The 22,117-nt window shown below is 44.2% G+C and overlaps 1 protein-coding gene and 1 pseudogene across 7 annotated transcripts; both read right to left on the reverse strand.

The window, feature by feature from the left end:
- Window positions 1–6,711: 6,711 nt before the first annotated feature.
- Window positions 6,712–15,919, reverse strand: LOC106822634 (zinc finger protein 610-like). 7 transcript variants are annotated; one of them, XR_006520437.2, is made up of 5 exons: window positions 15,776–15,911; window positions 13,586–13,916; window positions 12,362–12,593; window positions 10,391–10,555; window positions 6,712–8,211 (listed from the first exon to the last, which is right to left on the reverse strand). XR_006520437.2 is itself a non-coding variant. In XM_070499487.1 (5 exons), exons 2-5 carry the CDS (start codon window positions 13,636–13,638, stop codon window positions 8,191–8,193), a joined length of 324 nt encoding a protein of 107 aa, XP_070355588.1. In that variant the 5' UTR covers window positions 13,639–13,714; window positions 15,776–15,910; the 3' UTR covers window positions 6,712–8,190. The 7 variants fall into 7 exon arrangements, 3 of the variants coding, with proteins under 3 accessions (XP_070355588.1, XP_070355587.1, XP_044615526.2); XR_011498715.1 differs by having other exon boundaries at window positions 13,586–13,714; window positions 15,776–15,910; XM_070499487.1 differs by having other exon boundaries at window positions 12,362–12,446; window positions 13,586–13,714; window positions 15,776–15,910.
- A 303-nt stretch (window positions 15,920–16,222) lies between these two features.
- On the reverse strand, window positions 16,223–17,827 carry LOC106822633 (vomeronasal type-1 receptor 4-like; annotated as a pseudogene).
- Between the last annotated feature and the right edge of the window lie 4,290 nt (window positions 17,828–22,117).

Raw genomic sequence — 22,117 nt, forward strand, 5'->3', positions numbered from 1 at the left:
AATAGAGCCCAGCGGAAGGGACCTTCTCCTCAGGCATCTCTTCTTCAGTCATCCTGGAAACCCCTCTGTCTCCAGTGGAGCTTGCCTGGTGTCCACATATCTGAGCGGCTACAGAGAGGCAGCAAGACCACAGGATAGTGTCCATTCCTATTTGGGGCCTCGATTTGTCCCCCGGAGTAATAGAAGAGTGGGAAAACTCTATAGAGGGCCATTTTAGGTGTTGAGGTAAGGATTAGTTAATTGTTTAATAGCATTTCTTGGCACAGAGCCTGATTCAAAATATATTTCAAAAATATTAAGTTTTAAACAAAGGTCAAAATTTCCAAGGCATGATCACTCAGCCCCTGATTTCTGTGGGTTGGTGGATGAAAGTTATGGGTACCCTTGACTGAGGGGCTTTGAAAACTTTAAGTGATTTGTTAATTTATCTTTTATTCCAATGTATTCATGAGAACTTGTTTGGAGCTGGTTAAAATTTAGGATCTTGACCCCAAACCCATAAATAAAACAGAGCAGGCCCTCAGCTGTAAAGCTCCCAGTCCAATGTTGTGGCAAGAATCATTCTACCCTAATTCATAGTTGGAAACTGCTTCCTCACTACTGGATTTTGTAATATAAAATCTGAAGAGGAAAGTATACTTTATTCTACATTTTCAAATATGATTTCCCCAAGGTTAGATACAGCATTTGCCTGACCCTATCTTTCTTGTTTCTATGGCAAAATTATCTTTTCTTTTTCCAAACGTAATCTATTATGATAAATTTGGTTATTTTATGACAGCCTGTGGCGATACAGCCTAGTGCTGTTTTTAAAGGAATGACGTGTTTTCCCGTTACATTCTATTTACTTTTCCATTAGATCCAATTCATTTCTTGATTAAAGCACTTCCGTCTTTTTCTTCCTTTTGTAATCTTTTGGGTTTTGTCTCTAATTGCTGATGATGGACACTTCCGGTAAATTTACCTTTCTTTGTAATGTGTCCATTTAGACCAAGGAATTTCCCCTGAACCCATGTTTTGCCCTGCTCCTAAGTTTTGCCATAAAGTGCTTATTTTTTGTTTTCTTCTTGATGATTTCCATTTGAAGTTCATCTTTGATTTCAAGATTTTCCAGGAATTTTTTCATAGTTTAAAAAATACTGAATATTATAAAGAAATTAAATAATATAATTATATCTAATTTCTTAAATTATGACAAAGGTGGAATAGAAAGTATAAAATATCCAGTTTTCTAATGTATTGAGTTTCCCTTAAGGCCAATTCCATGATCAATTTTTCCAAATGTTTTATGGTATATCATGTGAGGTCTCTACATAAGGAATCTGCATTTTATACAGATGAAACATGTTCAGTCAAGTGCAGGAACTTCTTTTTGATTTATCACCTTATTTTCATTCACATTGGTACTATGTTGCTAGTAGAAGGATATGTATACCTGGTATGAATATAAGGTAAAAGATGAGGTGGCGGGCAGAGAAGAGAGGTGGGACCTGATTGCATCCTTCACGTGGGAGATCCCAGGGATGTGGAGAATTCAGCAGTCTCATTTTCTACCCTCCAGAGGGCAGTACAGTCCCCAGGACAGTACCCACACTGATGGACCCCAACACGCTTTCAGTAGAACATGGCAGAGTTCTTAAAGCAGCTTGGGATTCCACAAACAGATGTAACTATGGGAGGTGCTGGATAAGTGACATGTGGAGGAATGAAGTGGACTCCAAGCCTAGTGTCACTTCTCTGGCAGGTTCTTCTCCCATGACCAAGGGTCAAATTCAGTGATTAACAACATGGATAGATGGGCACTGACCAACTAAATGGACATGCAGTGATCAGATGGGCGGGGGCATTTGCAACTGATGTGGCCTCAGTTCTGACCAGGGGACCACCACCCTTCCCTAAATACTTAGATCTCAGCCCTTTTGCACTTGGAGGTCATCAGCAAACTCATTGTGGGATTGGAGAAAAGAACCTTTACACTCTGATTAGCATGACATTAGAGAACTCAGGAAATTGAGAGTTTATCTTCTATTATCCCAAAGCTTCTTCCTGTGTGCAGAACTCTGATTGTATCTTGACTCTCTTTTCTTTCTCTCAGGTTGACATGATGACAGAGAAATGGGTTGTAGTTGCCACTGTGGAGGTTCTGCTCCGGTTTCCTCCGATGCCAGGAGAGGATCCAAGTGCCTGCTGTGTCTTGAATAAGAAATGCCCGCCTTCAGCGGACCAGCCTCACACAGCTTCACAGAGCCATAGAAACCCGGAAGAGAGGTAGGACAAACGACAGGGAGTAATGCGGGCATGGCCCGGAGGGATTCCCTAGAGGGCACAGGTGGGGACTGTAGATTTCTGCCTGGAGCTGCCTAGAGGCTTCTGACTTGGGCGTCCCTCACCGTACATGGGCTTTTATTTGGGAGTTACCTGGTGTGAATTTGCACATATGTGTGAGCTTGCACAATTATCTTCAGATTGCTCGTCCCTGTGTGGCTTTGTGCATGCCACTGTTGAAATATGGCATGAGGCTTTGGGGTCATGTATTTCTTTCACAGGCGCTCATTGGCTTCATATCAAATATTTGCAAAGCTTTGGCAAAGAAACTGGTGGATTTTCTCAGTAAGGTGTGTTCTGTGAAAATTGTGAGTTTTCTCATAACATATGGGGAAAAAAATGAATAGCTATTGCCTGTCCATTGGCTTTGATAAATATCGGTAGATAGTTTAATTTGGAGGGAGTGGCTTGACAAAAACCCAAAACACAGGCCTAAGTTGCCTTGACAATCTCAGGGAGGCACTGTTCAAGTAGCTCTATGGCAAAGATTCCAGAATCAGGCATTCAATGTTGCCAATCTAATTTCCCCATTTGTATACTAAATGGTCTTTTCTTAAGCAGTGTCCTGTTCTGGGAGTAAGTAATGATGGGAAAAGATCACACAATGACATAGAGTGCACATCAGTTCATGAGAAGACCACATCATCGTGGGTGTGACAAATAGGGAGCCCCCATCTAAACAGAGAGGTAGTGGTACCCGGGACTTCCGTCTCTGTGTCTTCATAAATATTATTTTTGTTCTTTTCTTGTGACTAGGAAGCTGAACAATCAGTTTCTAGAGGAGAAAGACCAGAAGCCCAAGGATGTGAGGCAGATGGCAGGTCATTACATCCACCATCAGCCCCAAAGACCCCCTCCAGCCCAGAACCTGAAGAAGCTACAGAGGGGACCAGTGGAGTGGAGGACTCCCTTACCAGAAGAGGACACCACGGTGAGTGGAGGCTTCAATGTTTCAAGAACTAGGAGATTTCTTGGACCCCAGAGAGTGGGTTTACACATGGAAAATGCTGTGTGTGTAACTCACCAGTTCTTACTTATCCAAGGCTGGCCTGGTTCGTGAAGTCCTCATTTAGCTGATTGGCCCATTCAGATCCTCTGAGGAGCAACCCTATTCCTACTTGTGTCGTATCCAGTTCGGTGTTTGTCCAATACTCAAATCCAGTTCAGAATTGTCACCTTTAGACACTAAATTCCTTCCTCTCAGATCCCTTTCTAAATTGGGCCCTGAGCAGGACCATAACATCTTGAGTGTTCTGGCACCCGATGGGCCACAGGTGTATGTCTTTCTCCCACACTGATATCCTACTCCAAATCTCTCTCCTTATATCAACCTTTGAAAGCTGTGATTTCTGCTGACTCACTGACCACCCTCCTTCTCCACCCACAGGTGAAGTGCAGGAACTGCGGGGCCTTTGGGCACATGGCCAGCAGCAGGGGGTGCCCCGTGAAGTGCTGGAGTGGGGCCCTTGTGCTGCAGCCTTTAGGCTCCAATAAGAAGAAGAACCAGGAACCCATGAGCACCAGGACCTGGAGACTCCAGGGTCCTTGAACCAGCCTGACAGAGAGATGGAACCAAGACAGAGGTGAGGAATCACAAGCTCTGAATGATGCTCGGGCAACGGAACCCCAGGAGATTGTGTCTCCCCCTCTACTCTTCCTGCACAGCCATCTCAGGCGCAGACAGGAAGACTCAAGAGAAGCAGACAGAGCTCCGTGCCTTCCAGGGGCTAGCCCTCAGAGCTCATTCTAGCCCTGAGAATCGCGGAGGGGGAAGGGCCAGGGCGTATCTTGGGATGTGGCTTATGGTTGATGGAGAAGCAGCAGAATCTAAAGGAGAGCACTTCATGCTGAAACCACGGTAGGCAACGGGCGCTTCCTGGAAGAGGGGGCTGCCTCTGAGGTAACAGAAGGAGTTGCCTTTGCACAGTTCCCAGGGGCTTCACCGCCTCCCTCACCCCACAGCAAAGGCTGGGAGTGGGCTCCAGGACTGTTCTTGGTCCCTTCAATGGTGTGGACAGGAAGGTCAGGGACATCCAGACAGCTGATGTGTCTTGTTCTGCATGCATGAAAAGCAGCAGAAGAAAGTTCTACCACAGAAATGTCCTATGAGACCCCAAGAGAAGAAGCTGAGTCCCTGGAGAGAATCCACAGAAATCCTGTCCCTCTATGAGGGTGAGGCTTGCCCCTGCCTCCCAGCTCCGTCCACCTTCCCTGTCCCTAATTTACTTCATGTCTATGCCCCTCAGGTGTGCAGTCAAAACCCAACGTGGCCTATAGGAGTCCTGTTTTAATTGTGGAATTTTCATATTCCAGTTCCTCTGATTTTTTTTTTCTCTTTTCTGCAAGTAGACCAGCAAGTGGAGGCACTTTTGTTCACGTGTGAAGGGTTTTATCAGATGCCTTCTACGATCCAGTATCAAGAGAAGGCATCCTTTAAAACTTTTGTGAATACTCCCACATTGCTCTTCAAAAGAACACTTGCCATTACACTCTCCACATTGCATAGGGTAATGGTTTCTACCCTTGATCTCAAACAGACTATGCAAGGAAACGTTTCATTGTCATCTGATAGGCAAAAAGTCAGATTGGTCTTGTAATTTTTTCCCCTGATCACCTCTGAAGTGGGCATCTCTGCAAATGAACAATGATTATTTGTGTGTCTTTTCTGTGAAATTTGATTCTGCATGTTTTGTGTGTTTAAATTTGGTTGTGCCTCTTTTTCCTCCTGATGTAGAGAAAATCCTAATGTATACTTATTTTTCCCATATCTATTATTCTGCCATTTCCCATTTGTCCTAAGTTGCTTATTATTTTCCTGTTTTCTATGATCTGGTGGAATATGTCCATCCTTCACTTAATACAGTTAGACAATTCTGACTCCCGAGGTGTCTAACACGAGGTTTCTTCTCCCCCAGCATCCCACCAGGTCAGTGCCTCTCCAAACAACCCAAAAGAGATCTGTCCTGCGCCCTGTTCTCACAGGTCAGCCACCTGTCAAGACACTCGATATGAGGTCCTTGTACACTACACCGTTTCTCAAGAAAGCACCTGAACTGAGTACTTGTGGACCAGCCCAAAGACATGAGGTGACCTTCACTGACTCATCCCACCAAGCTCTAAAGGGCTCCTGCCAGGACCCACCTCTCATTGCCAAGTTGACAGCCAGCAGGCCTGATGTTCTCCCACTTTGTTCCCCAGTCTACCAGGAAGACACTTGCCCTGGGTCGTGTCTGTAACCCCCAGGCACAAGTCCAATGTCCTTATGTGGACTCAAAACCTAGCTCACAGACTGCCACACAAAAATGTGGCACGAACTCTAAGTTCAGCATCTAGGCTAGGGGCAGGAGGTCTTCCCAGGTCCCGGTCTAGACTGACCAGAACCCCCCCCCAAAAAATAAGATTCAGCATTTTTAAAACCCCAGCTGAGTTCTCAGTGACCTCGTCTGGAGGCTGTCCAGGCTTTTCAGCTTCCCCCCAGCACAACTGGACTCGGATCCAAACAGACACCCCAAGTGACCAGGAAGACAACAGCCCTGATGCCCAGCTTTGACCTCCAGGCTCCACTCAACTCCCCAACTCACCTCACCTGAGCCCAGTCCAGACAGTACTGTCTCCCAGCCCCCAGGAGGCATGTTATAAGCTGGCACAGTCTTCATGAGTTGGGACAAGGAATGACAGAGCTCCAGGTTCTCAACCACTCCTCCCTCCCTCCCTCCAGAGAAGTCTACACCCGCAGCCAGAGCCCTCACATCTTAGAAAATTCTGAGGGACAGATTCCCATGTCCCAGCAAGTGTCTTCTATGAGGACCTTCTGATCTTATTCTCACTCCAGGAGAGTGACTGTGAGTGGGAACCTCCGCCCCTCCCATGGAGAGAAGACGGTGCCTCAAGTCTCACGACTGAGAAGACAGCGAGAGACTGAGGAGGGGAGAGAGGCAAGAGCAGCTGTGTCTGGTGAATCAGAGCTTCCCCAGGTGGGGCCTGTGCAAATGCTGGAACTCCAGATAATACTGGGGATCAACGAACAGACACTGCCTTTAAATTTTGTAAATGTAAGTTATTTAAAATGGAGCTTCTGAAACTGTCATACGCATTCCTTTGTAAATGAGATATAATTATGTAAGGAAGTAAGACAACATGAAGAAGCCACGTTATACTATAATGTCAATAGAAAACTCTGAAATTCATCTTTGTGGGTGAGTAAATGACTGAAGTTTGGGTAACTTAAAAGGCTCATCTATGGATGTGGCAAAGGTCTGTATCCTGAGTCTAGAATTTTTGACACTGAGGGGTGAGTGTTGGTGGAAATTGTCTTTGCCTTGGGAATGGGGAATATTCTCTTAACCTTGTACATTTTTAATTAAAAACCATTGCAGCATTATGTTTGATTAATTTATTTCAATATTAACAAAACTCTCTGAAATATATCATGTATTACAGGTGTTTTGACATTTATCACTTCTGTTCCATTTCCTTTATTTTTCTGCATCGAATCTTATTTACCTAAGAGGACTGAGGTACACACAGTATAATCCAGGGCCCTGTAGCTTGCAAGAAATACAAACCCTCAGGCACAAGCCAGGCCTACCGGACCAGTATCTGGGTTCTTAATAATAATTCCATGTGTTTCATATGTAGGTTGAAGTGTGATTAGCGCAAAAAGAGAATGGTTCTCTATTTGCACATCAGAATCACCTGGTTAGGTTTAAAATTATAATAAGTGGTTCCTAGCCCAGAGATGTTAATTTACTGACTTTGGTTTGAGACGTGGCATGAGATAATAGAAAAAATATATATTGTTCTCTGCCCCGGATTCCTGACACAGAGCTCCTGAAACCCTTTTAGTTTCCTAAGTGATAGGAGCACTAGGAGCATCTTTTGTTCCACTGAGGAGACTCTGGGTGGGCTCCTGAATGGGGGCTGGTCACCAGAAAGACCAAGCCTGATTAGAAGCTTGGCATTTTCAACCCCACTCCCCATCCTCCAGAGAGGGAAGAGGGGCTGGAAATGGAGATAATAATTGATCACGGTTACATGAGGAATCCTCCATAGAATTCCTGTAGTAGTGGGTTCAGAGAGCTTCCAGGCCGGGGAACACATCCACACTGGGAGGGTGACACACCTCAACTCCACAGGGACAGCAACTCCTGCTCTCGGGACGCTCCCCTTCCGCACACTGCACATCTCCTCATCTGGCTGTTCAACTGTATCCTTTATCACATCCTTTAATAAACTGGTAAATGTGTTTCCCTCAGTTCTGTGAGCCGCTCCAGGAAATTAATCGAACCCAAGGAAAGGGTCGTTGGAACCTCTGATCTACTGCCAGTTAGTCAGAAGCACAGGTGACACTGAGCTTTGAACCGACATCTGCAGTTGTCTCAGGTGAAATAGAAGTAAAAGGAATAATTAAGACTATCTTTTCACAAAATTCTACAGTTTGTACAGATTTTGGGGAAAGTGGTACTGAGCTGTAACCCTCAACACTCAATTAGTAAATCTTCCTGGATAATATATAAAACAATATTTATTCCCTGATTCAACAGTCGCACAAATACAGATATAAAACAAAGAACCCTATGAGCGTCATCAAAAACATGTAACTAATGATTAAATAAACAAAAAGCAAGTTCATTTCTAACACATGGAAATGTGCAAGATGAAAGCAACAGTAGCCTAAACAAAATAAATTAAGGTAGACTTCAACATCGTGCACGTCGTTCAGTTTCATGAACTCCTTCAATATGATGCATCAATATCATGTTTGTTGAAGAATGAACAGCAGCACACACAGGGGATGCACAATGTGGCGCCAACAATAGTTGCCAGCACAAAGGCGATGACCATTAATAAACGTGATCAAAACTGTCACGGTGCCCTTGATAGATGCTTTTGTGACATTCCACAGAAACCAGAAAGACAACAGGAAATAGTTATTAGCCAGGCTCTTGTGATACTCTCGTGAGATAAACATGTCCTTGGACTTGCTGACCACTCTACTCAGTGCTTCAAGGGGCACTTTTTTATGTAGCAGGATATTTCTTGTAACATATTACTCAAGGTATTCAAGAATTTTCTGTTACCCAGTAAACCCACTCCATGGGAAAGTCCACTGGAAGGTGTCCTTCACCTAAAGATGGGTTATTGCAGTAGAAAAAGAGGAGGAGGGGCTGGCCCTGGGGCTGAGTGGTTGAGTTCGTGCGCTCTGCTTCAGCAGCCCAGGGTTTTGCCAGTTTGATCCTGGGCGCCAACACGGCACTGATCATTAGGCTACGTTGAGGTGGCGTCCCACATGCCACAACTAGAAAGACCCACAACTAGAGTATACAACTATGTACTGGGGGGATTTGGGGAAGATAAAGCGGAAAAAGAAAAAGAGGAGGAAATTTCAGACTCTAGGAATGAGTATTTCAAAAGCAAAAGGCAAAAATCACCAAACGTAAGAGAATATGAACCCAAGACGAGCCAAGGTTTTTCTATATTCCAACTAGGAAGAGAGCTGGAAGAGGGAAAAAAAATACAAGACATGGAAGTCAAGTAGGGGGTGTGAGACTTTGTGTGATTATGGAGAAGAAGCCATGTGCTCTGCCCAGACTCCAGGCCGAGCACCTGAGAGACAGAGATGCTCCCCAGGTGGGACTGAGGATCAGAGACAATCTCTCCGGCCACTGTCTTTACAGTACTGCTGAGCAGCAATCTCAGAAGATCCACCCCGCTTCTTTGTTACACACATTTCTGAAGTGAGGCACAAGCAGAACTGAAGAAATGGCTGAGCCACTTGACCAGGCACACAGGGCCTAAGACGGTCCCCGCAATTCCCGGGGCCCTGAGACGCAAAGGAAGAGGAGCCAATGTTCTCCTTCTCCTGAGAAGTTCTCCCCAGTACACGAAACGGTGATGGAGCCTGGACCAGGACTCAAGGAGGCCTTAGCTCTGATCTATACAAACTGAGAAGTAAGTAGAGGGAATCAAGGGGGAAAGAGGATCCCTTAGAAGCAGCTCACCCATGCTGCCCAAAGTCAAGATGTCAACGAGGTCACAGGGGCCAGATATTAAGCATTGTCGGTGGTCATAAAGACATTACTTTGTCTTTGCATGAGTCAGAGCACCACTGGAGGGTGAGAGGATGATAGATGGGGGAAAGAAAAAATTTCCTTGGAGAGTTCACAAGAAAGAAACTTGTTTCACATACCTCTCCCATTTGGGGAGAGTTTCCCAAACAATGTTTAATGGTGCAGCCTCCCCACGGTGCATGTGAGCTCTTGCCTCTCTAAGCATCTTTGACATATTCCGATCCATTTGGTTTTCTTACTATTTTCACCTGGCTCTGTACAGTCCAGGTCTCTTTCCCTTGCTCCAAAATGGAGATAATATTCAGGGCAGAAAGAGAGATTCCTGCTTATAAGAAGAAAGGAACATGATGTGCTGTGGTTTTTCCAGAATACCATCCCAGTCCTTTATTCAGCTGAGAAGAGAGAACATTACAGAATGGTCTAGAAAAATATTTCACAAATTTGTCCACTGACTGTCTCCCTCAGAATGCTTACGGAATATTGAAAATACAGATATCTAGCTCTTTCCCAAGAACTACTGAATCAAAAGCCTAAGGGTAAAACCAGGCAATCAGATATTTTTTTGGTGAGGAAGATTGGCCCTGAGCTAACATCTGTTGCCAATCTTCCTCTTTTTGCTTGAGGAAGATTGTTGCTAAGCTAACACCTGTGCCAATCTTCCTCCTATTTTGTCTGTGGGATGCTGCCACAGCATGGCTTGATGAGCGGTGTGTAGGTCCACACCTGGGAACCCCGGGCCACCAGAGCGGAGTGCGCTAACTTAACCACTATGCCACCAGGCCAGTCCCTCAGGCAATCAGATATTTTAAAAGTTTGCTATGAGGTTTTGCTCTTACTCAACTTCTGGAACCACCACTAATCTAGTGTGGAGTGGGCAGATCATCCAAAGAAAAGGAAAGGTGAAAGTCTAGATGCCACATTAGGAAGCTTTTCATTTCAGAGTCAACACAGCTTCAATCTCAGTTAAGCAAGGCAGAGGCTCCCAAGAGACTCACTAGGGCAGATCCTGACTTCTGGAGGCAGCTCTCCTCACCCAGGGAGAGCAGGTTCCTGAGGTTCTCCACCATCACGTCCCTGTACAAGGCCCTCTGAGCGGAGTCCAGGCTTTCCCACTCCTCCTGAGAGAACTCGATGGCCACATCTCTGAATGTCAACTGTCCCTGAAAGGAAAAACATATTTCACCAAGCGATCACAAGAGGAGCTCTTATCTTCACACAAAATGAGAGAGTATCGACTGTCCGTCAGACTGAAGCAAGTGTTTCCACAGACGCACGTAACTGTGATGAGTGTGAGCAGTTTACATATCTCTAACTTCATTACACTTTTCCCTCTGAGGACGTGAAATCCACTAAACCACTGTGATTTCATATTTTTGCGGGTGATAAAACAAATATATAAATGAAAAAAACAACACAGGATGGTCTATACATAAGTACTAGATACTACGTTCCACACACGAAGTGATATTCAATTTCTAGATGAGCCAGAGCATGAGTGATGTCTTGGGAAATGGAAACACAAATAAAGGATTGCCACTTTCCCTAGATTTTCAAAATACAGATGATTACAGTACCTGTTTTTGCTTATATTGGGGGAAACCTCGGGTTGTGTTGGTGGGATAGGGTACCTGTGCAGCTTTAGGGGAGGGCATCTGGTCAGAATCTATCAAAATATGAAATGTACCATCCTTGACCCAGTAATCAGACATCAAGTTGTGCAACCCAGAGAAATCCTCAGACACCTGCAGTGAAGTCAGCCTGCCCACAGGCAGCCACTGTGGCATTCTTTTTGTCAGCAAAAAATTCTAAAGGTCCCATGTGCCCTCATTTAGAGAATGCTCCAATGAGGGTGTAAAGAGCAAGCTGTATCTGTTTTCACTAACATGAAAACAACTTTTAGACATATGCTGTGTAAATTTTTAAATCTGCAGACTAAAATATCACAATGAATCATTCACTGAAGAATTTTTTCTAAAATCTCATAATGGCATATAAATACATTTTTACAAGATTTGTGCTGACTCTTGCCACAGAACTGATGACAAGGGTTCTGATGGAGTCATGAGGATGGCAGAGCACATGACAAGGAAGGGGATGTTTTAATTCTTAGTCCCTGAGCTGCATTCTAGTTTGGAGTTTGATCACAAAACAAATATGTACAGCAAATGATGTTTAAAATAAAAGAGATGCAATGTCTAATGATAATGGTGGAACTGGAATTTGGCTCCAGCCTCTCTGATGACCAAGATAAAGCCATATCTATCACCCACCATCGTAGCTGAATTATCACTGTTTTACCTAAAACATCTACTGAATTAGAGTCCCTGCCGAAACACCAAAGTCTCCACGGGATGGATGTGCTGAGACTGATTTAAAAAAATGTCCTGCTACATGTTTAAGTGGATTCCATATTTAAAACCAATTATGGAGTAAAACATCTTTTGTCACTGATGTCTGTTTCTGAACTTTCTAAGCTATTCCAAATGACAAATGCTATGGAGCCAGAACTACACTGATTCACTTGTTTAGAATGTATTGTAAAGTCAGGCAGAACAGGTTCTCCTTATTACTCTTCTTTTCCAGAATCTTCCAGCTGTTCTTACAATTAATGCAGCACATAACTTTGCAGTTTCTTCTATCCTGGTCTATAGAGAGCTGTCAGGGAATCCAGACACAGCCCTAAACAATCCCTGCTGCCCAACCTCACAGACACCCTGTCTCCAATCCAGGGATGTGAAGCCCTGCTCAGGACCATGCCCTGTGGCGCCTCCCCACAAGTTCCATGTCACTGGGTCGTGGTGAGATGGAATCTAAGTGGAGATGAGAGGGACTGAGGGAAGGCCCTGGGTGAGTGTGAGAAAACAGGTGTCAGGGAGGATACCTCAGAGTCAGAGAAGATTGGGAAGTCCAAAGAAGGGCATTTAAGAAGGAGAGAAAGAATAATCAACCAAGAGTAGGATTTTCACCTGAGAAAGTGCCATTCCTGATTCCTTTTCTTTCCTCTTCATCTGAGCTTCTTTCTCAGGCAAGTGGAGTCTTGAGACGTCAAAGCTGAGTGTTGAAAATACGCTGTTTAATGCTTAGAATCAACATACCCCTTCCTGTGCCACAATCACACGTGCAGGGAAGACCTTGCCACGTAGAATAGACGGTCCTCGCTGCCCACTGCCACAGGAGGGATTCAGCGATGGTAAACTCCTACAGAGACCAACAAGTGAGTTTTTCCACCACTTGCTTCAGAACTCACTCCCTTCCTAGTAAAGCCCTCACATACACTGCAGCAGTGGGGATCTGGGCTGGACTGACCCTCCCCTTCAAGTCACAGACCTGGCCCTGATCAAACCCCATAGAGAGCAGAGTCCCCCACCTCCCCCTGGATCGGGGCCAGCCTTCAGAAATGGAGGACTCACAGCCTTAGTTTTCAGTGCTGAATAAAGACTGGAATCAACTCAGACACTTCAAATATTGAGGGGGGCCCCTGCCAGACTATTTGAATGGAAGTCTCTGGTAAGTGGCCACAAGGGATGTATTTGCAAAATGACTCAGCAATCTAACCTGAGGTCAAGATTGAGCACCACTCAGAGGCAAGCCCAGCACACCTCCCCTACTCTGGCTCTTCTCACCACCTGCGACCTTGTTGGCATCAGTATCCAGACAGTAGGAGGGAAAGCAGCAGAACAAAACATGCAGAGCAGGCAATATGGAGCAGCAGTGGGGGTGAGGGTGTGGCTGGCCTGTTAAAGGGGAGGAGGTGAGAGAGGGCGCCACTGAGAAGGTGATATGAGAACAAGGACCTGGGGGAGGGTGTTTGCCACCTGCATCTGAGTGGCCAGAAACTTCCAGGCAAAGACACAGCACATGCAAAGGCCTGAGGCAGTGGTGTCCTTGGCCACAACAAAGAAAAAGGGTTCTGTGTGGCTGGAGCCGAATGAGCAAAGGGGAGACAACTAGGAAACGAGGTCAGAAAGGCACTAGGGAAAGCAGATTGAGAAAGATGTGGTCTTCTAACATTTTTCTCCCGTGCCCCCAAAGAATTCTGGAAGCAGTGTTTCCTCCCTCACTGTAAGTTAACATCTAATTTCCCCATTATTTTGATATTAATACACTTACAAATAATATAGTATAACGCATGTTTTAAAAACATACCAAGATATTCACCTAAGTCATAGGAAGCACAGGGTTGCCCTTACTTGAGATGTGGAGGACTGCAGGAGAACACATTTGGGGACGTCCAGGAGATCATCTTTGGACATCTTAAGGTGGAGATGCCTGCTGGATGTCCCACCAGAGATGTCGAGGAGACAGCTGGACACAGGAGCCTGAAGTTCAGAGGAGAGGTCTGGGCTGGAGACGTGAAACTGAGAGACCTCAAGGTGTTGACAGCGATGAGATGGGTTGATATGGAAAGATGGTGGAGTAGCAAGAGAAGAGGTCCAAAGACTAAGCCTGGGCAAGTTGACCAACCAGAATCCTGGCGAGCTAATCCTCTGGAGTAGCTGCCTGAGGCTGAGCAGACACACTCTGGCAACAAAAGAGCCTAAATTCAGCAGGAGGAAAGCCCCCCTGGCTGTTCAGAAACGTTCCTGGTTTCTAAGATTTCCGACTTTGCAATGACATTTGGCTTAAATGTTCAAAGTCTCATCTTATGACTTGATTGTGTCTTGAGATTGTGCAAACTGATAGAAGAACAGCAGAAGTGTGTATCTGAACTACACAGGGGATGCTGGCAAAGTTGAGGGAGGAAACAGACGAGCGGCTGTAACACACAAAACAACTTTTCTCCCTCAAGGTCACCTACCTGACTGCAATGATTACTCGCACCAATCACCAATGGCCAATGATTTCATCAATCCTGCCTATGTAGGGAAACCTCCATAAAAACGCAAAAGGACGGGGTTCAGAGGGTTTCTGGGTTACTGAGCACATGGAGACTCAGGGAGTGGCATGCTCAAACAGCATGGAAGCTCCATGCTCCTTCCCCACACCTTGCCCTATGTATCTTTTCCATCTGGCTGTTCCTGCGTTCTATCGTTTCATAATAAACCGGTAATCTAGTAGGCATTTCTCTTAGTTCTGTGAGCCACTCTAGCAAATTAACCAAATCCTAGGAAGGGGGTTCTTCGGAACCTCCAATCTACAGCCCGTCAGTCAGAAACACAGGTGACAACCTGGACTTCCTACTGGAGACTGGGGGGAGGGGAGTCTTGTGGGACTGAGCCCTAAACCTGTGGGATCTGACACCATCTCCAGGTAGATACTGTCAGAAGTGAGTTAAATTGTAGGACCCCCAGCTGAGTCTGGAGAATTGCTTGGTGGTACGGGAGCCCCGCCCACAATGGAAACCAGGTGCAGAATCTTTAGCCCCTTTCTAAGTTCCAGCAGGTCCCTGCTTCTATGGCCCCAACTCTTACTCCCGTCACTCAGTCTGATGTTCCCACCTTTGCCAACTGACTTCTGCTGCTGGTGAAGATACCCCATTCTCTATTTCATTCCCCTTCATCTCCAGAGATCCCTCTTTTTCTCTATTTTCTTCTGTCCTTCTTTCACTGGTTCACTCTTTCACCCTACTGTTTCTCAAAGTCCACCTGTTCCATCTCCTATTCTGCCCTCATTTTGTCCTTCTTCACAGTCTTTTTAGTTCCACCTCAGTCTGTCCGTTTCTGTCCCCCACCCAGCCCGCCCTGGGAGTCCAAGCCCTCAAATTTGTCTCCTTTCATCTCGCCTCCCCGAAAGAGGGGAGGCAGGGGTTTTAAAAGTTTGTGAGGAATGTGGCTCCTTGTAGATGGGGGGGGCTGGGGGGGGCGGGTAGGAGGGTCTGTCAGTGACCTTGCTGGTCGGAGCTTTCCCACCAGCCCCCGGTCAGCCTTGGGCCGGTTTGCAGGGAAGAGGAGATAAGGAACGCAGGTGGGTACCCTTGGCCCCCTATCTCCATGGCATATAGCGGACTCTGGAGCCAGGGTGCAAGCAGGCAAAGAGTGCTCTGGTTTTAACCGCACACATGCTGGGTTTAATGGAGGGGAAGTGATATCAGGGCCGGCACCTCAAGGACAGCCAGAGCCATCTCTGCACTCCAGGAAGCCAGGCTGGAGGCAGCGGGAAAGGCGCCCCCAAGACCGGAACCCACTTTGCGCCTGAGGACTTTACCCAACGCGGGGGCGGGGGGGGGAGGGTAAGGGGGGTGGGGGGAGCGGGGTCGGAGGGGGACGGGCGGCACCGAAGGGTTTTGATCAGGAAAACGACGCGGCGGGCGGCGTCTGCCCGGAACAAAAGCCAAAAGGAGGGGGTCGGGTGCCCGCCTCAGAGGCTTTTAACCTGAAACAGTCGCGGACACACGGCGAGCGACCAGAGCCACTACGCCTCGCGGTGCTGCCGGGACTTACCGGGCCAGGGACGAGGGGGACGAAGGGGTTTGTTTGAACGTACGCGGGGCTGGAGGAAGCAGCAAAGGGCACGTCTGAAGCGAAAACGAACTCGTTCACCCGATTGCGCGCCTCGCTCGGTTTCAGTTAAGCGGGGGCGTGCGCGTGCGCGTGCGCAGTGGGCGGGAGTGGGCGGGGCCACAGTGGGGCGGGACGGTTCCAGCAGCACGCACTGGGCAGGAAGCGCGCAGGGCGGGAGTCGACTTGGGGGCGGGGCCCAGAGGGGCGGGGCCTGGTCCTGCGACCTGACTGTCTGGGTTTCCAGGCGTGTTAGTGTCCGGGTGCAGCAGTTTCTGGGGCTCGGCCTTTGGAGGTTTTGGAATTTCTTTAGTGTCCAGTGGGGCAGGGTTACGTAAAAGATTAGACACGTGCGGGCCACTAAATATCGGAAGCACTGTTTCCTCTTACCTACCCAAAATGGTATAAATCAAAGCTCTTTTTGCGAGAGGATGGAGACGCATGTCCTGCGTGAGTGAGGCGGCTGGAGGCAGCCTCGGGGGTCTGGGGGGGGTGGCATGTGGGGTGGTGGGTGGATCCCGCAAGTCTGAGGCTCCAGAGAATTAGAACTTATTTAATTAAGCAACAGCTGGACTTGTCTCTGTAAGTGATGGAAACTAAAACGTGAAATGCAAAACTGCCTGCTGTGAGGAATGTGCAATTTTACACAGACTCCCCTTACAACATAATCTCCATTTCTGTTCTCCATTCATCCTGGAGCAGGGCTCAACCCTGGGCTGAGTTCCAGGGACTATGGTGGTGGAAGGCTGAGACCTTGGTTTGAAAGAACCAGATTTTCTGTTTGTGTAGCTATAAATTCATTTTTCTTTCTCTGAATTTAGTTTGTTCTAGTCCACACTTCTGAAGATGAAGTATAAATTCGAGCACCTTTGAGAGATACTGCATGACATCTGGTATTAATTTCATAATTTTCTTTATTCTCAGTTATTTGGAAAAGAATTTTTAATTTGAACATTAAATTATATAAATTACATCTTTTGATGTTTGTTTTTATTGTCTATTTCTGAATGTTTTGGGTCAAGTTCGAATAATGGGGATTGTAAAAATTGTACTACTCCCAAGATATTTCGAGTTGATCTAACGTACGATTTACATATTTCTTACAAGTTTAAGGGCTTTTGTAGTCCTTATCCAAACAAAACAGAAGGTGGATACTCTGGAGTCATGACTCCTGAGAATGTAGGGACTGACAGTTGGGAAACCCCCAGCAATTAGTGTAGAGGTGTTCAATAGCCACAAACCAGGCTTGTTGTGAACAGCCAAACAAATGTGAAGGATGGAGAACAGAGTGTACAAAGATGCAAAGGTACATACCAGGACAAGGATGCTTTGGGTCACTGTGGACTCGGGAGAGAGTCTGGAGGAAGAATTGGTCCTGTGAATGTTTGCCCCGCTGCCTGTGCCTGGGCAGAATGAAAACCATGGAGCTGCTGGCCCAGAGCGTGAGCCCCAGACATAAAACATCACGGAATAATAACAGTAGTACATCCAATAAGTGCTTGATTTTGTCCTGAACGATAGCACAACAGTAGCCGAAATCTTGTGGTATTTTTGTCGCTACATTTGTCAGCTACATGCACAGGAATTGTAATATTAAATATCAAGTTCAGGATCCAGCAGAGGGTGTTGTAGGTGCCCATGTGCTTGGAAGCTTTTGCTTTAAGTTCTGCCCACCTGGAGTTCCTGGGACTGATTATGATGGCCTGGAAGACACTCAAGAGGCAGGTGGTGCAAAGGGACACATCCTCGCCCACTTTATGAAGATAGAAAAGAAATTTGCATCCCAAATCATTGAGGAAATCTTTTAACCCCAAAGCTGCCATTGTTTGGGCGACTCCTTTAGACAAAATAACCAAGAGATTGGCTACAGTCAGGTGTTTGAGAATCAAATCTGTGGACCTAAATTTGCATCCTGTGTAGTAAAGGAAAAAATAGTGGTAAAGAAAAGAGAAATTCCCCCAGAAATCCAACTATAGTCTGTAATGCAAAGAACATTCCTATTGCCAGATTGACGGAGGCCGTTCTGTCATTTCCCAGTGATTGGCATCCTTCTTCTGAGCCAGAGATTCCTGCATGGGAAAATGAGGCATAAGCTACAACTGAAATCCAGTATCTCCACTTCCTTTATTTCCCACTTAGGAAATATTAACTTAAAGTTTTTTTAAAATTATTATTTACATGTTTCTAAGAGTTGGATGTATAACCTTTGAAGCACTCTTGCAGACTGTTTCACCGCTGTAGAGGCTGGATGTGTAGTACAGCCCACGTTCTTCATAACTTCATGAGATAGTCAGTACTTTATTTTCATTGAAAAGATAAGGCGCAGTGAGCAGACAAAGGTTAATTATTTGTCCAAATTCAAACCTTTTTTATGGATAAGGTGGATTTTGAACCTGGCTGGGCTGGTATAAAGATGGTGAGTTTATATACTATGGCATTCTAACAATGCTCGTTAGCTGTGTTCTTCAAATAATACAGAAGTGTATTTACTTTTTTTCCTACCTTGTTATTTAATTTTAGATTTGTGATATTTTATGTTATAATATTGTTTGTAACAAGTTTCCATTTATGTGTAAGGATTTTTGCAAAGCACAACACCAATTATGAGTAAAGATTTAGTGTAATAAAATGTAGATGCACTGATTTTATATAATTCTACAGAGATCGGCTCCATGAAAAACTGTATTTAACAAATATACAATTGGCTCTATATTAATGGCATCAGAAACATGAATTTACTTTGATTCTAGGAACAAAATATTACCTGTCAGGGGAATCACTGAACCGTATGTCAAGCTCTAAATGGTGGGATGTGAAACACCAATATGTAATAAAGAAGTGTAGAGTAGTAACTAAATGTTACTAATTACAAATCATAAAATAATCTTTTGTTAATACAAGTCTTAAGAAAAGGCATTATCAATAGGAATAAGATTTGTGAAAGATATTAAAATGTCATATATATACGAAGGAATCTTTAGGATTTGAAAATTGTACGTTTTGTGAAATGAAATTGTTGGAATTGATCTGAAAATACATTTAACCAGAGAATATGTCACAAGATACTTTTGTGTTGGACAGCAGCTACTGAAACACATTTTGTAATGTTACTATTTCCTTAAATGCTGCTTTCCTAACAAAGGTGGAAAACAGTCTCACCAAAATCAACAGAACATGGATCTTTCCAGTAGTGACTAATTACTATCTCCATTAAGCACTTCATAGCTTGGAATTAGAGAAAACATTTCTATTCCAGCAATTGCCATTTAGATAAATTATTTCTACACAGGGCTACATGATTCCTGTGGATGTGTCCCAGGGTTTATTACAACCATAGTATTATAGTCATACCACTACTAATCCTGAAAATGTAGTTTATGATTCCTGTAGGGCAGGCTGATTGACTTCAGTGTGACAGTCCTTAAGCACATTAAAAACCAGGCTTCATTATTGTTTGGTTTAAACACCAACAATCACCCTCAGCGAGGATTACACTAAATTGCGTTAGGAGGCAACAGGGATTGGTGTCAGATGTAGGATCCCATCTCTCTCTACTAGCTCAGCTCAAGCCTCAGAATTATTCCTTTTTCCTGTATGGCTTTGGCATTGGACCAAGTTCGAACCCTTAAGATTTCCTTTCCTGATGTTATCGCTTACCCAGACTCTGATACCTCTCCTTGCTTGCAAACTCTGAGTCTCAGACTGAAATAGAAAATACTGTATGAAGAAATGTTCCTCTAATATTCTAGGTTCTTCTTACTGGTCCAAGAATTACACTGGCATGAGACAGAATAACAGAAGAAAACCAAACAATTTTAATAGCATGTACATGTGGGAGAAACCCAGGAAAACTGAGTAAGTTGCTAAAATGCCCAACGTCACCACACACAACAGGTTCTGACACACAACAGGAAGTGATCTTATTTACTCACCCGGTAAGGTTGCTGGTAACCCTGTAGTCAAGTATCAGGCCAATATTTCCAAGGGGTCTTATTTGTTCCATAAAGTCGAGCTTTGTTTCCTAAAGCTATCTGGTCATATCTTAGTCTATGCATACCTCTCTCAAATATGACATTCCAGTCAAAGCCTTGGTAGTATAAACAATGTTTCCATATGTGTCCTGTTATGAGGAGAAGAGATTCTTATTGAACTCGTACAAATAATTAAATTGTCATGAAAAAAAGAATACTCACTCATCAAGTTTCCAAATTCTGGAGGGGTCAGATAGTGAGAAAAAGATAAATGTTCTAATTCTGCTTACAAATGAGTAATTTACCAAATTGCTGTAAGTCATAGTTAGCTTAAGAGACAAGAGAAAAAGCTTTCCTTAAATCTGGAAAAACAAATGATTAAAAATCAGTAATATTTCAAACAAAAGTCAAAAATTATAATCATCCTCATCAATTCATTCAGTCCCATGTAATCAATTTTTGATCTTGATCTTTTGTTAGCAGTTTTATGAAGCCATCCGTTTCTCCTTTAGAGTTCTGCAGTTTCTTACCCAGTTCAGTTTTATGATATCAAAGTTTATCAGCAGCCTGTATTCTAGAGTAAGTGTCAGAGTCCTTCCATGAATCACTCTGAAGATGAAACATATTTGTAAAATCATCAGAGTAAAATAGTAATATCTATAAATTACAAAACACTTAAAAATGGTTCATTATAATGCAATTGACAAATTTATTTATTTCTGTGACATATAACATTTTAAGATAACTAGAATTATGACTGATAACCAGGACAGATCAGAGTTTTATGAATGTTATATAATTTTTAAAACCTGTATATTAATGTCACTCACCCAAGCAATGTAACCTAAGAAGGTCTATCAACATTTGTTTGACAATGCTTCCCATGCAGTTTAAAATACTTAATAAGCCTAATTGATTTAATATCTCCCTCTTTATAGGAAGAGAGTACAAATTCTTTGATAAGTCTCCAGGGGCCCACTGGAATTCTCAACTTTATTTTCAGGTCAAAAGAAAGACTTTATGAGCCAACCCTGATGGCCTACTTGTTAAAGTTTGGTGCACTTTGCTTTGACAGCCCAGGTTCAGTTCCTGAGCGTGGAACCACATCACTCCTCTGTCAGTAGCTATACTGTGGTGGAGGCTCATGTAGAACCAGAAGGACTTACAATTAGAATATTTAACTATGTACTGGGACTTTGGAGGGAAAGATAAAGAGGGGAGGAAGATTGGCAACAGATGTTAGTTCAGGGTGAATCTTTTCCAGCAAAAAAGAAAAAAAGGCAATATTAAAAAAATACTTCAGATTTGAATTTTGAGGAAGTTTGTAAAAAATATTAAAAGGATCATAGATCGCTGTGAAACAATGCTTAGTTATCCATTTAACCAAAGTGACAACAGAAGATATTCAAGGCAAATATAGAGAGTTAAAAAGTTAAAAAAAACATTGGGGCTGGCCTGGTGATGTAGTGCTTACATTTGGCATGCTCTGCTTCAGCAGCCCAAGTTCACTTCCCAGGCACAGACCTACACAAGCCATCAGCCATGCTGTGGTGGTGACCCACATACAAAATAGAGGAAGGTTGGCCACAGATGTTAGCTCAGGGTGAATCTTCCTCAGCAGGAGGAAGAAAGAAAAAATCCCCACAATTCTCTTAATAGAGAGAGTCACGTTCTATTAAGAGAGAACACAAAAACCCAATTCTCTTAATAGAGAGACCTCAGTTTTTTGAACATACAAAATTATTTTGGCAAAACACGGAATGTCTGCCTTTTAGGTAGACTTAATCAAAATAAAGAAAAATCTTTCATAATTGCTTTATCAAGGGCAGATTAAAAGTCCAAAAAATTACCTTTTTAAGAGAAAGAAAACAAAAATCGAATTTTGCACCAGGTTACTTTTTTTTAAAGATTTTATTTTTTTCCTTTTTCTCCCCAAAGCTTCCCAGTACTTAGTTGTATATTCTTCATTGTGGGTCCTTCTAGTCGTGGCATGTGGGACACCACCTCAGCGTGGCTTGATGAGCGGTGCCATGTCTGCACCCAGGATTCGAACCAACGAAACACTGGCCGCCTGCAGCGGAGCGTGCAAACTTAACCACTCGGCCACAGGGCCAGTCCCTGCACCAGGTTACTTTTGATGTTAAGACTCACTTAATTAAATTCATTTCAATCTTAATCAACTTGACTATACACAAAATTCTTTCTTTCTGGGTATTTCTTCCACAAACCTACATATTTTTTTCCACATTCAAAATTTATCCCATGTATTCCCTCCTTCTTAGCCTCTCCTTAAGACAAAAATTATTTTTTTCTA

The sequence above is a fragment of the Equus asinus genome, chromosome 26, assembly GCF_041296235.1.
Source record: "Equus asinus isolate D_3611 breed Donkey chromosome 26, EquAss-T2T_v2, whole genome shotgun sequence".
NCBI lineage: Eukaryota > Metazoa > Chordata > Mammalia > Perissodactyla > Equidae > Equus > Equus asinus.

What these genes read in the sequence shown, in the direction of transcription:
- LOC106822634 (XM_070499486.1), bottom strand. Translation starts at nt 13,638, where the DNA reads ATGATCTCCTGGACGTCCCCAAATGTGTTCTCCTGCAGTCCTCCACAT. An exon ending in TGCAGTCCTCCACATCTCAA is followed by an intron (nt 12,447 to 13,585) that starts GTAAGGGCAACC and finishes TTCAACACTCAG; the next exon opens with CTTTGACGTCTCAAGACTCC. An exon ending in CAGGAATGGCACTTTCTCAG is followed by an intron (nt 10,556 to 12,361) that starts GTGAAAATCCTA and finishes TTTTCCTTTCAG; the next exon opens with GGACAGTTGACATTCAGAGA.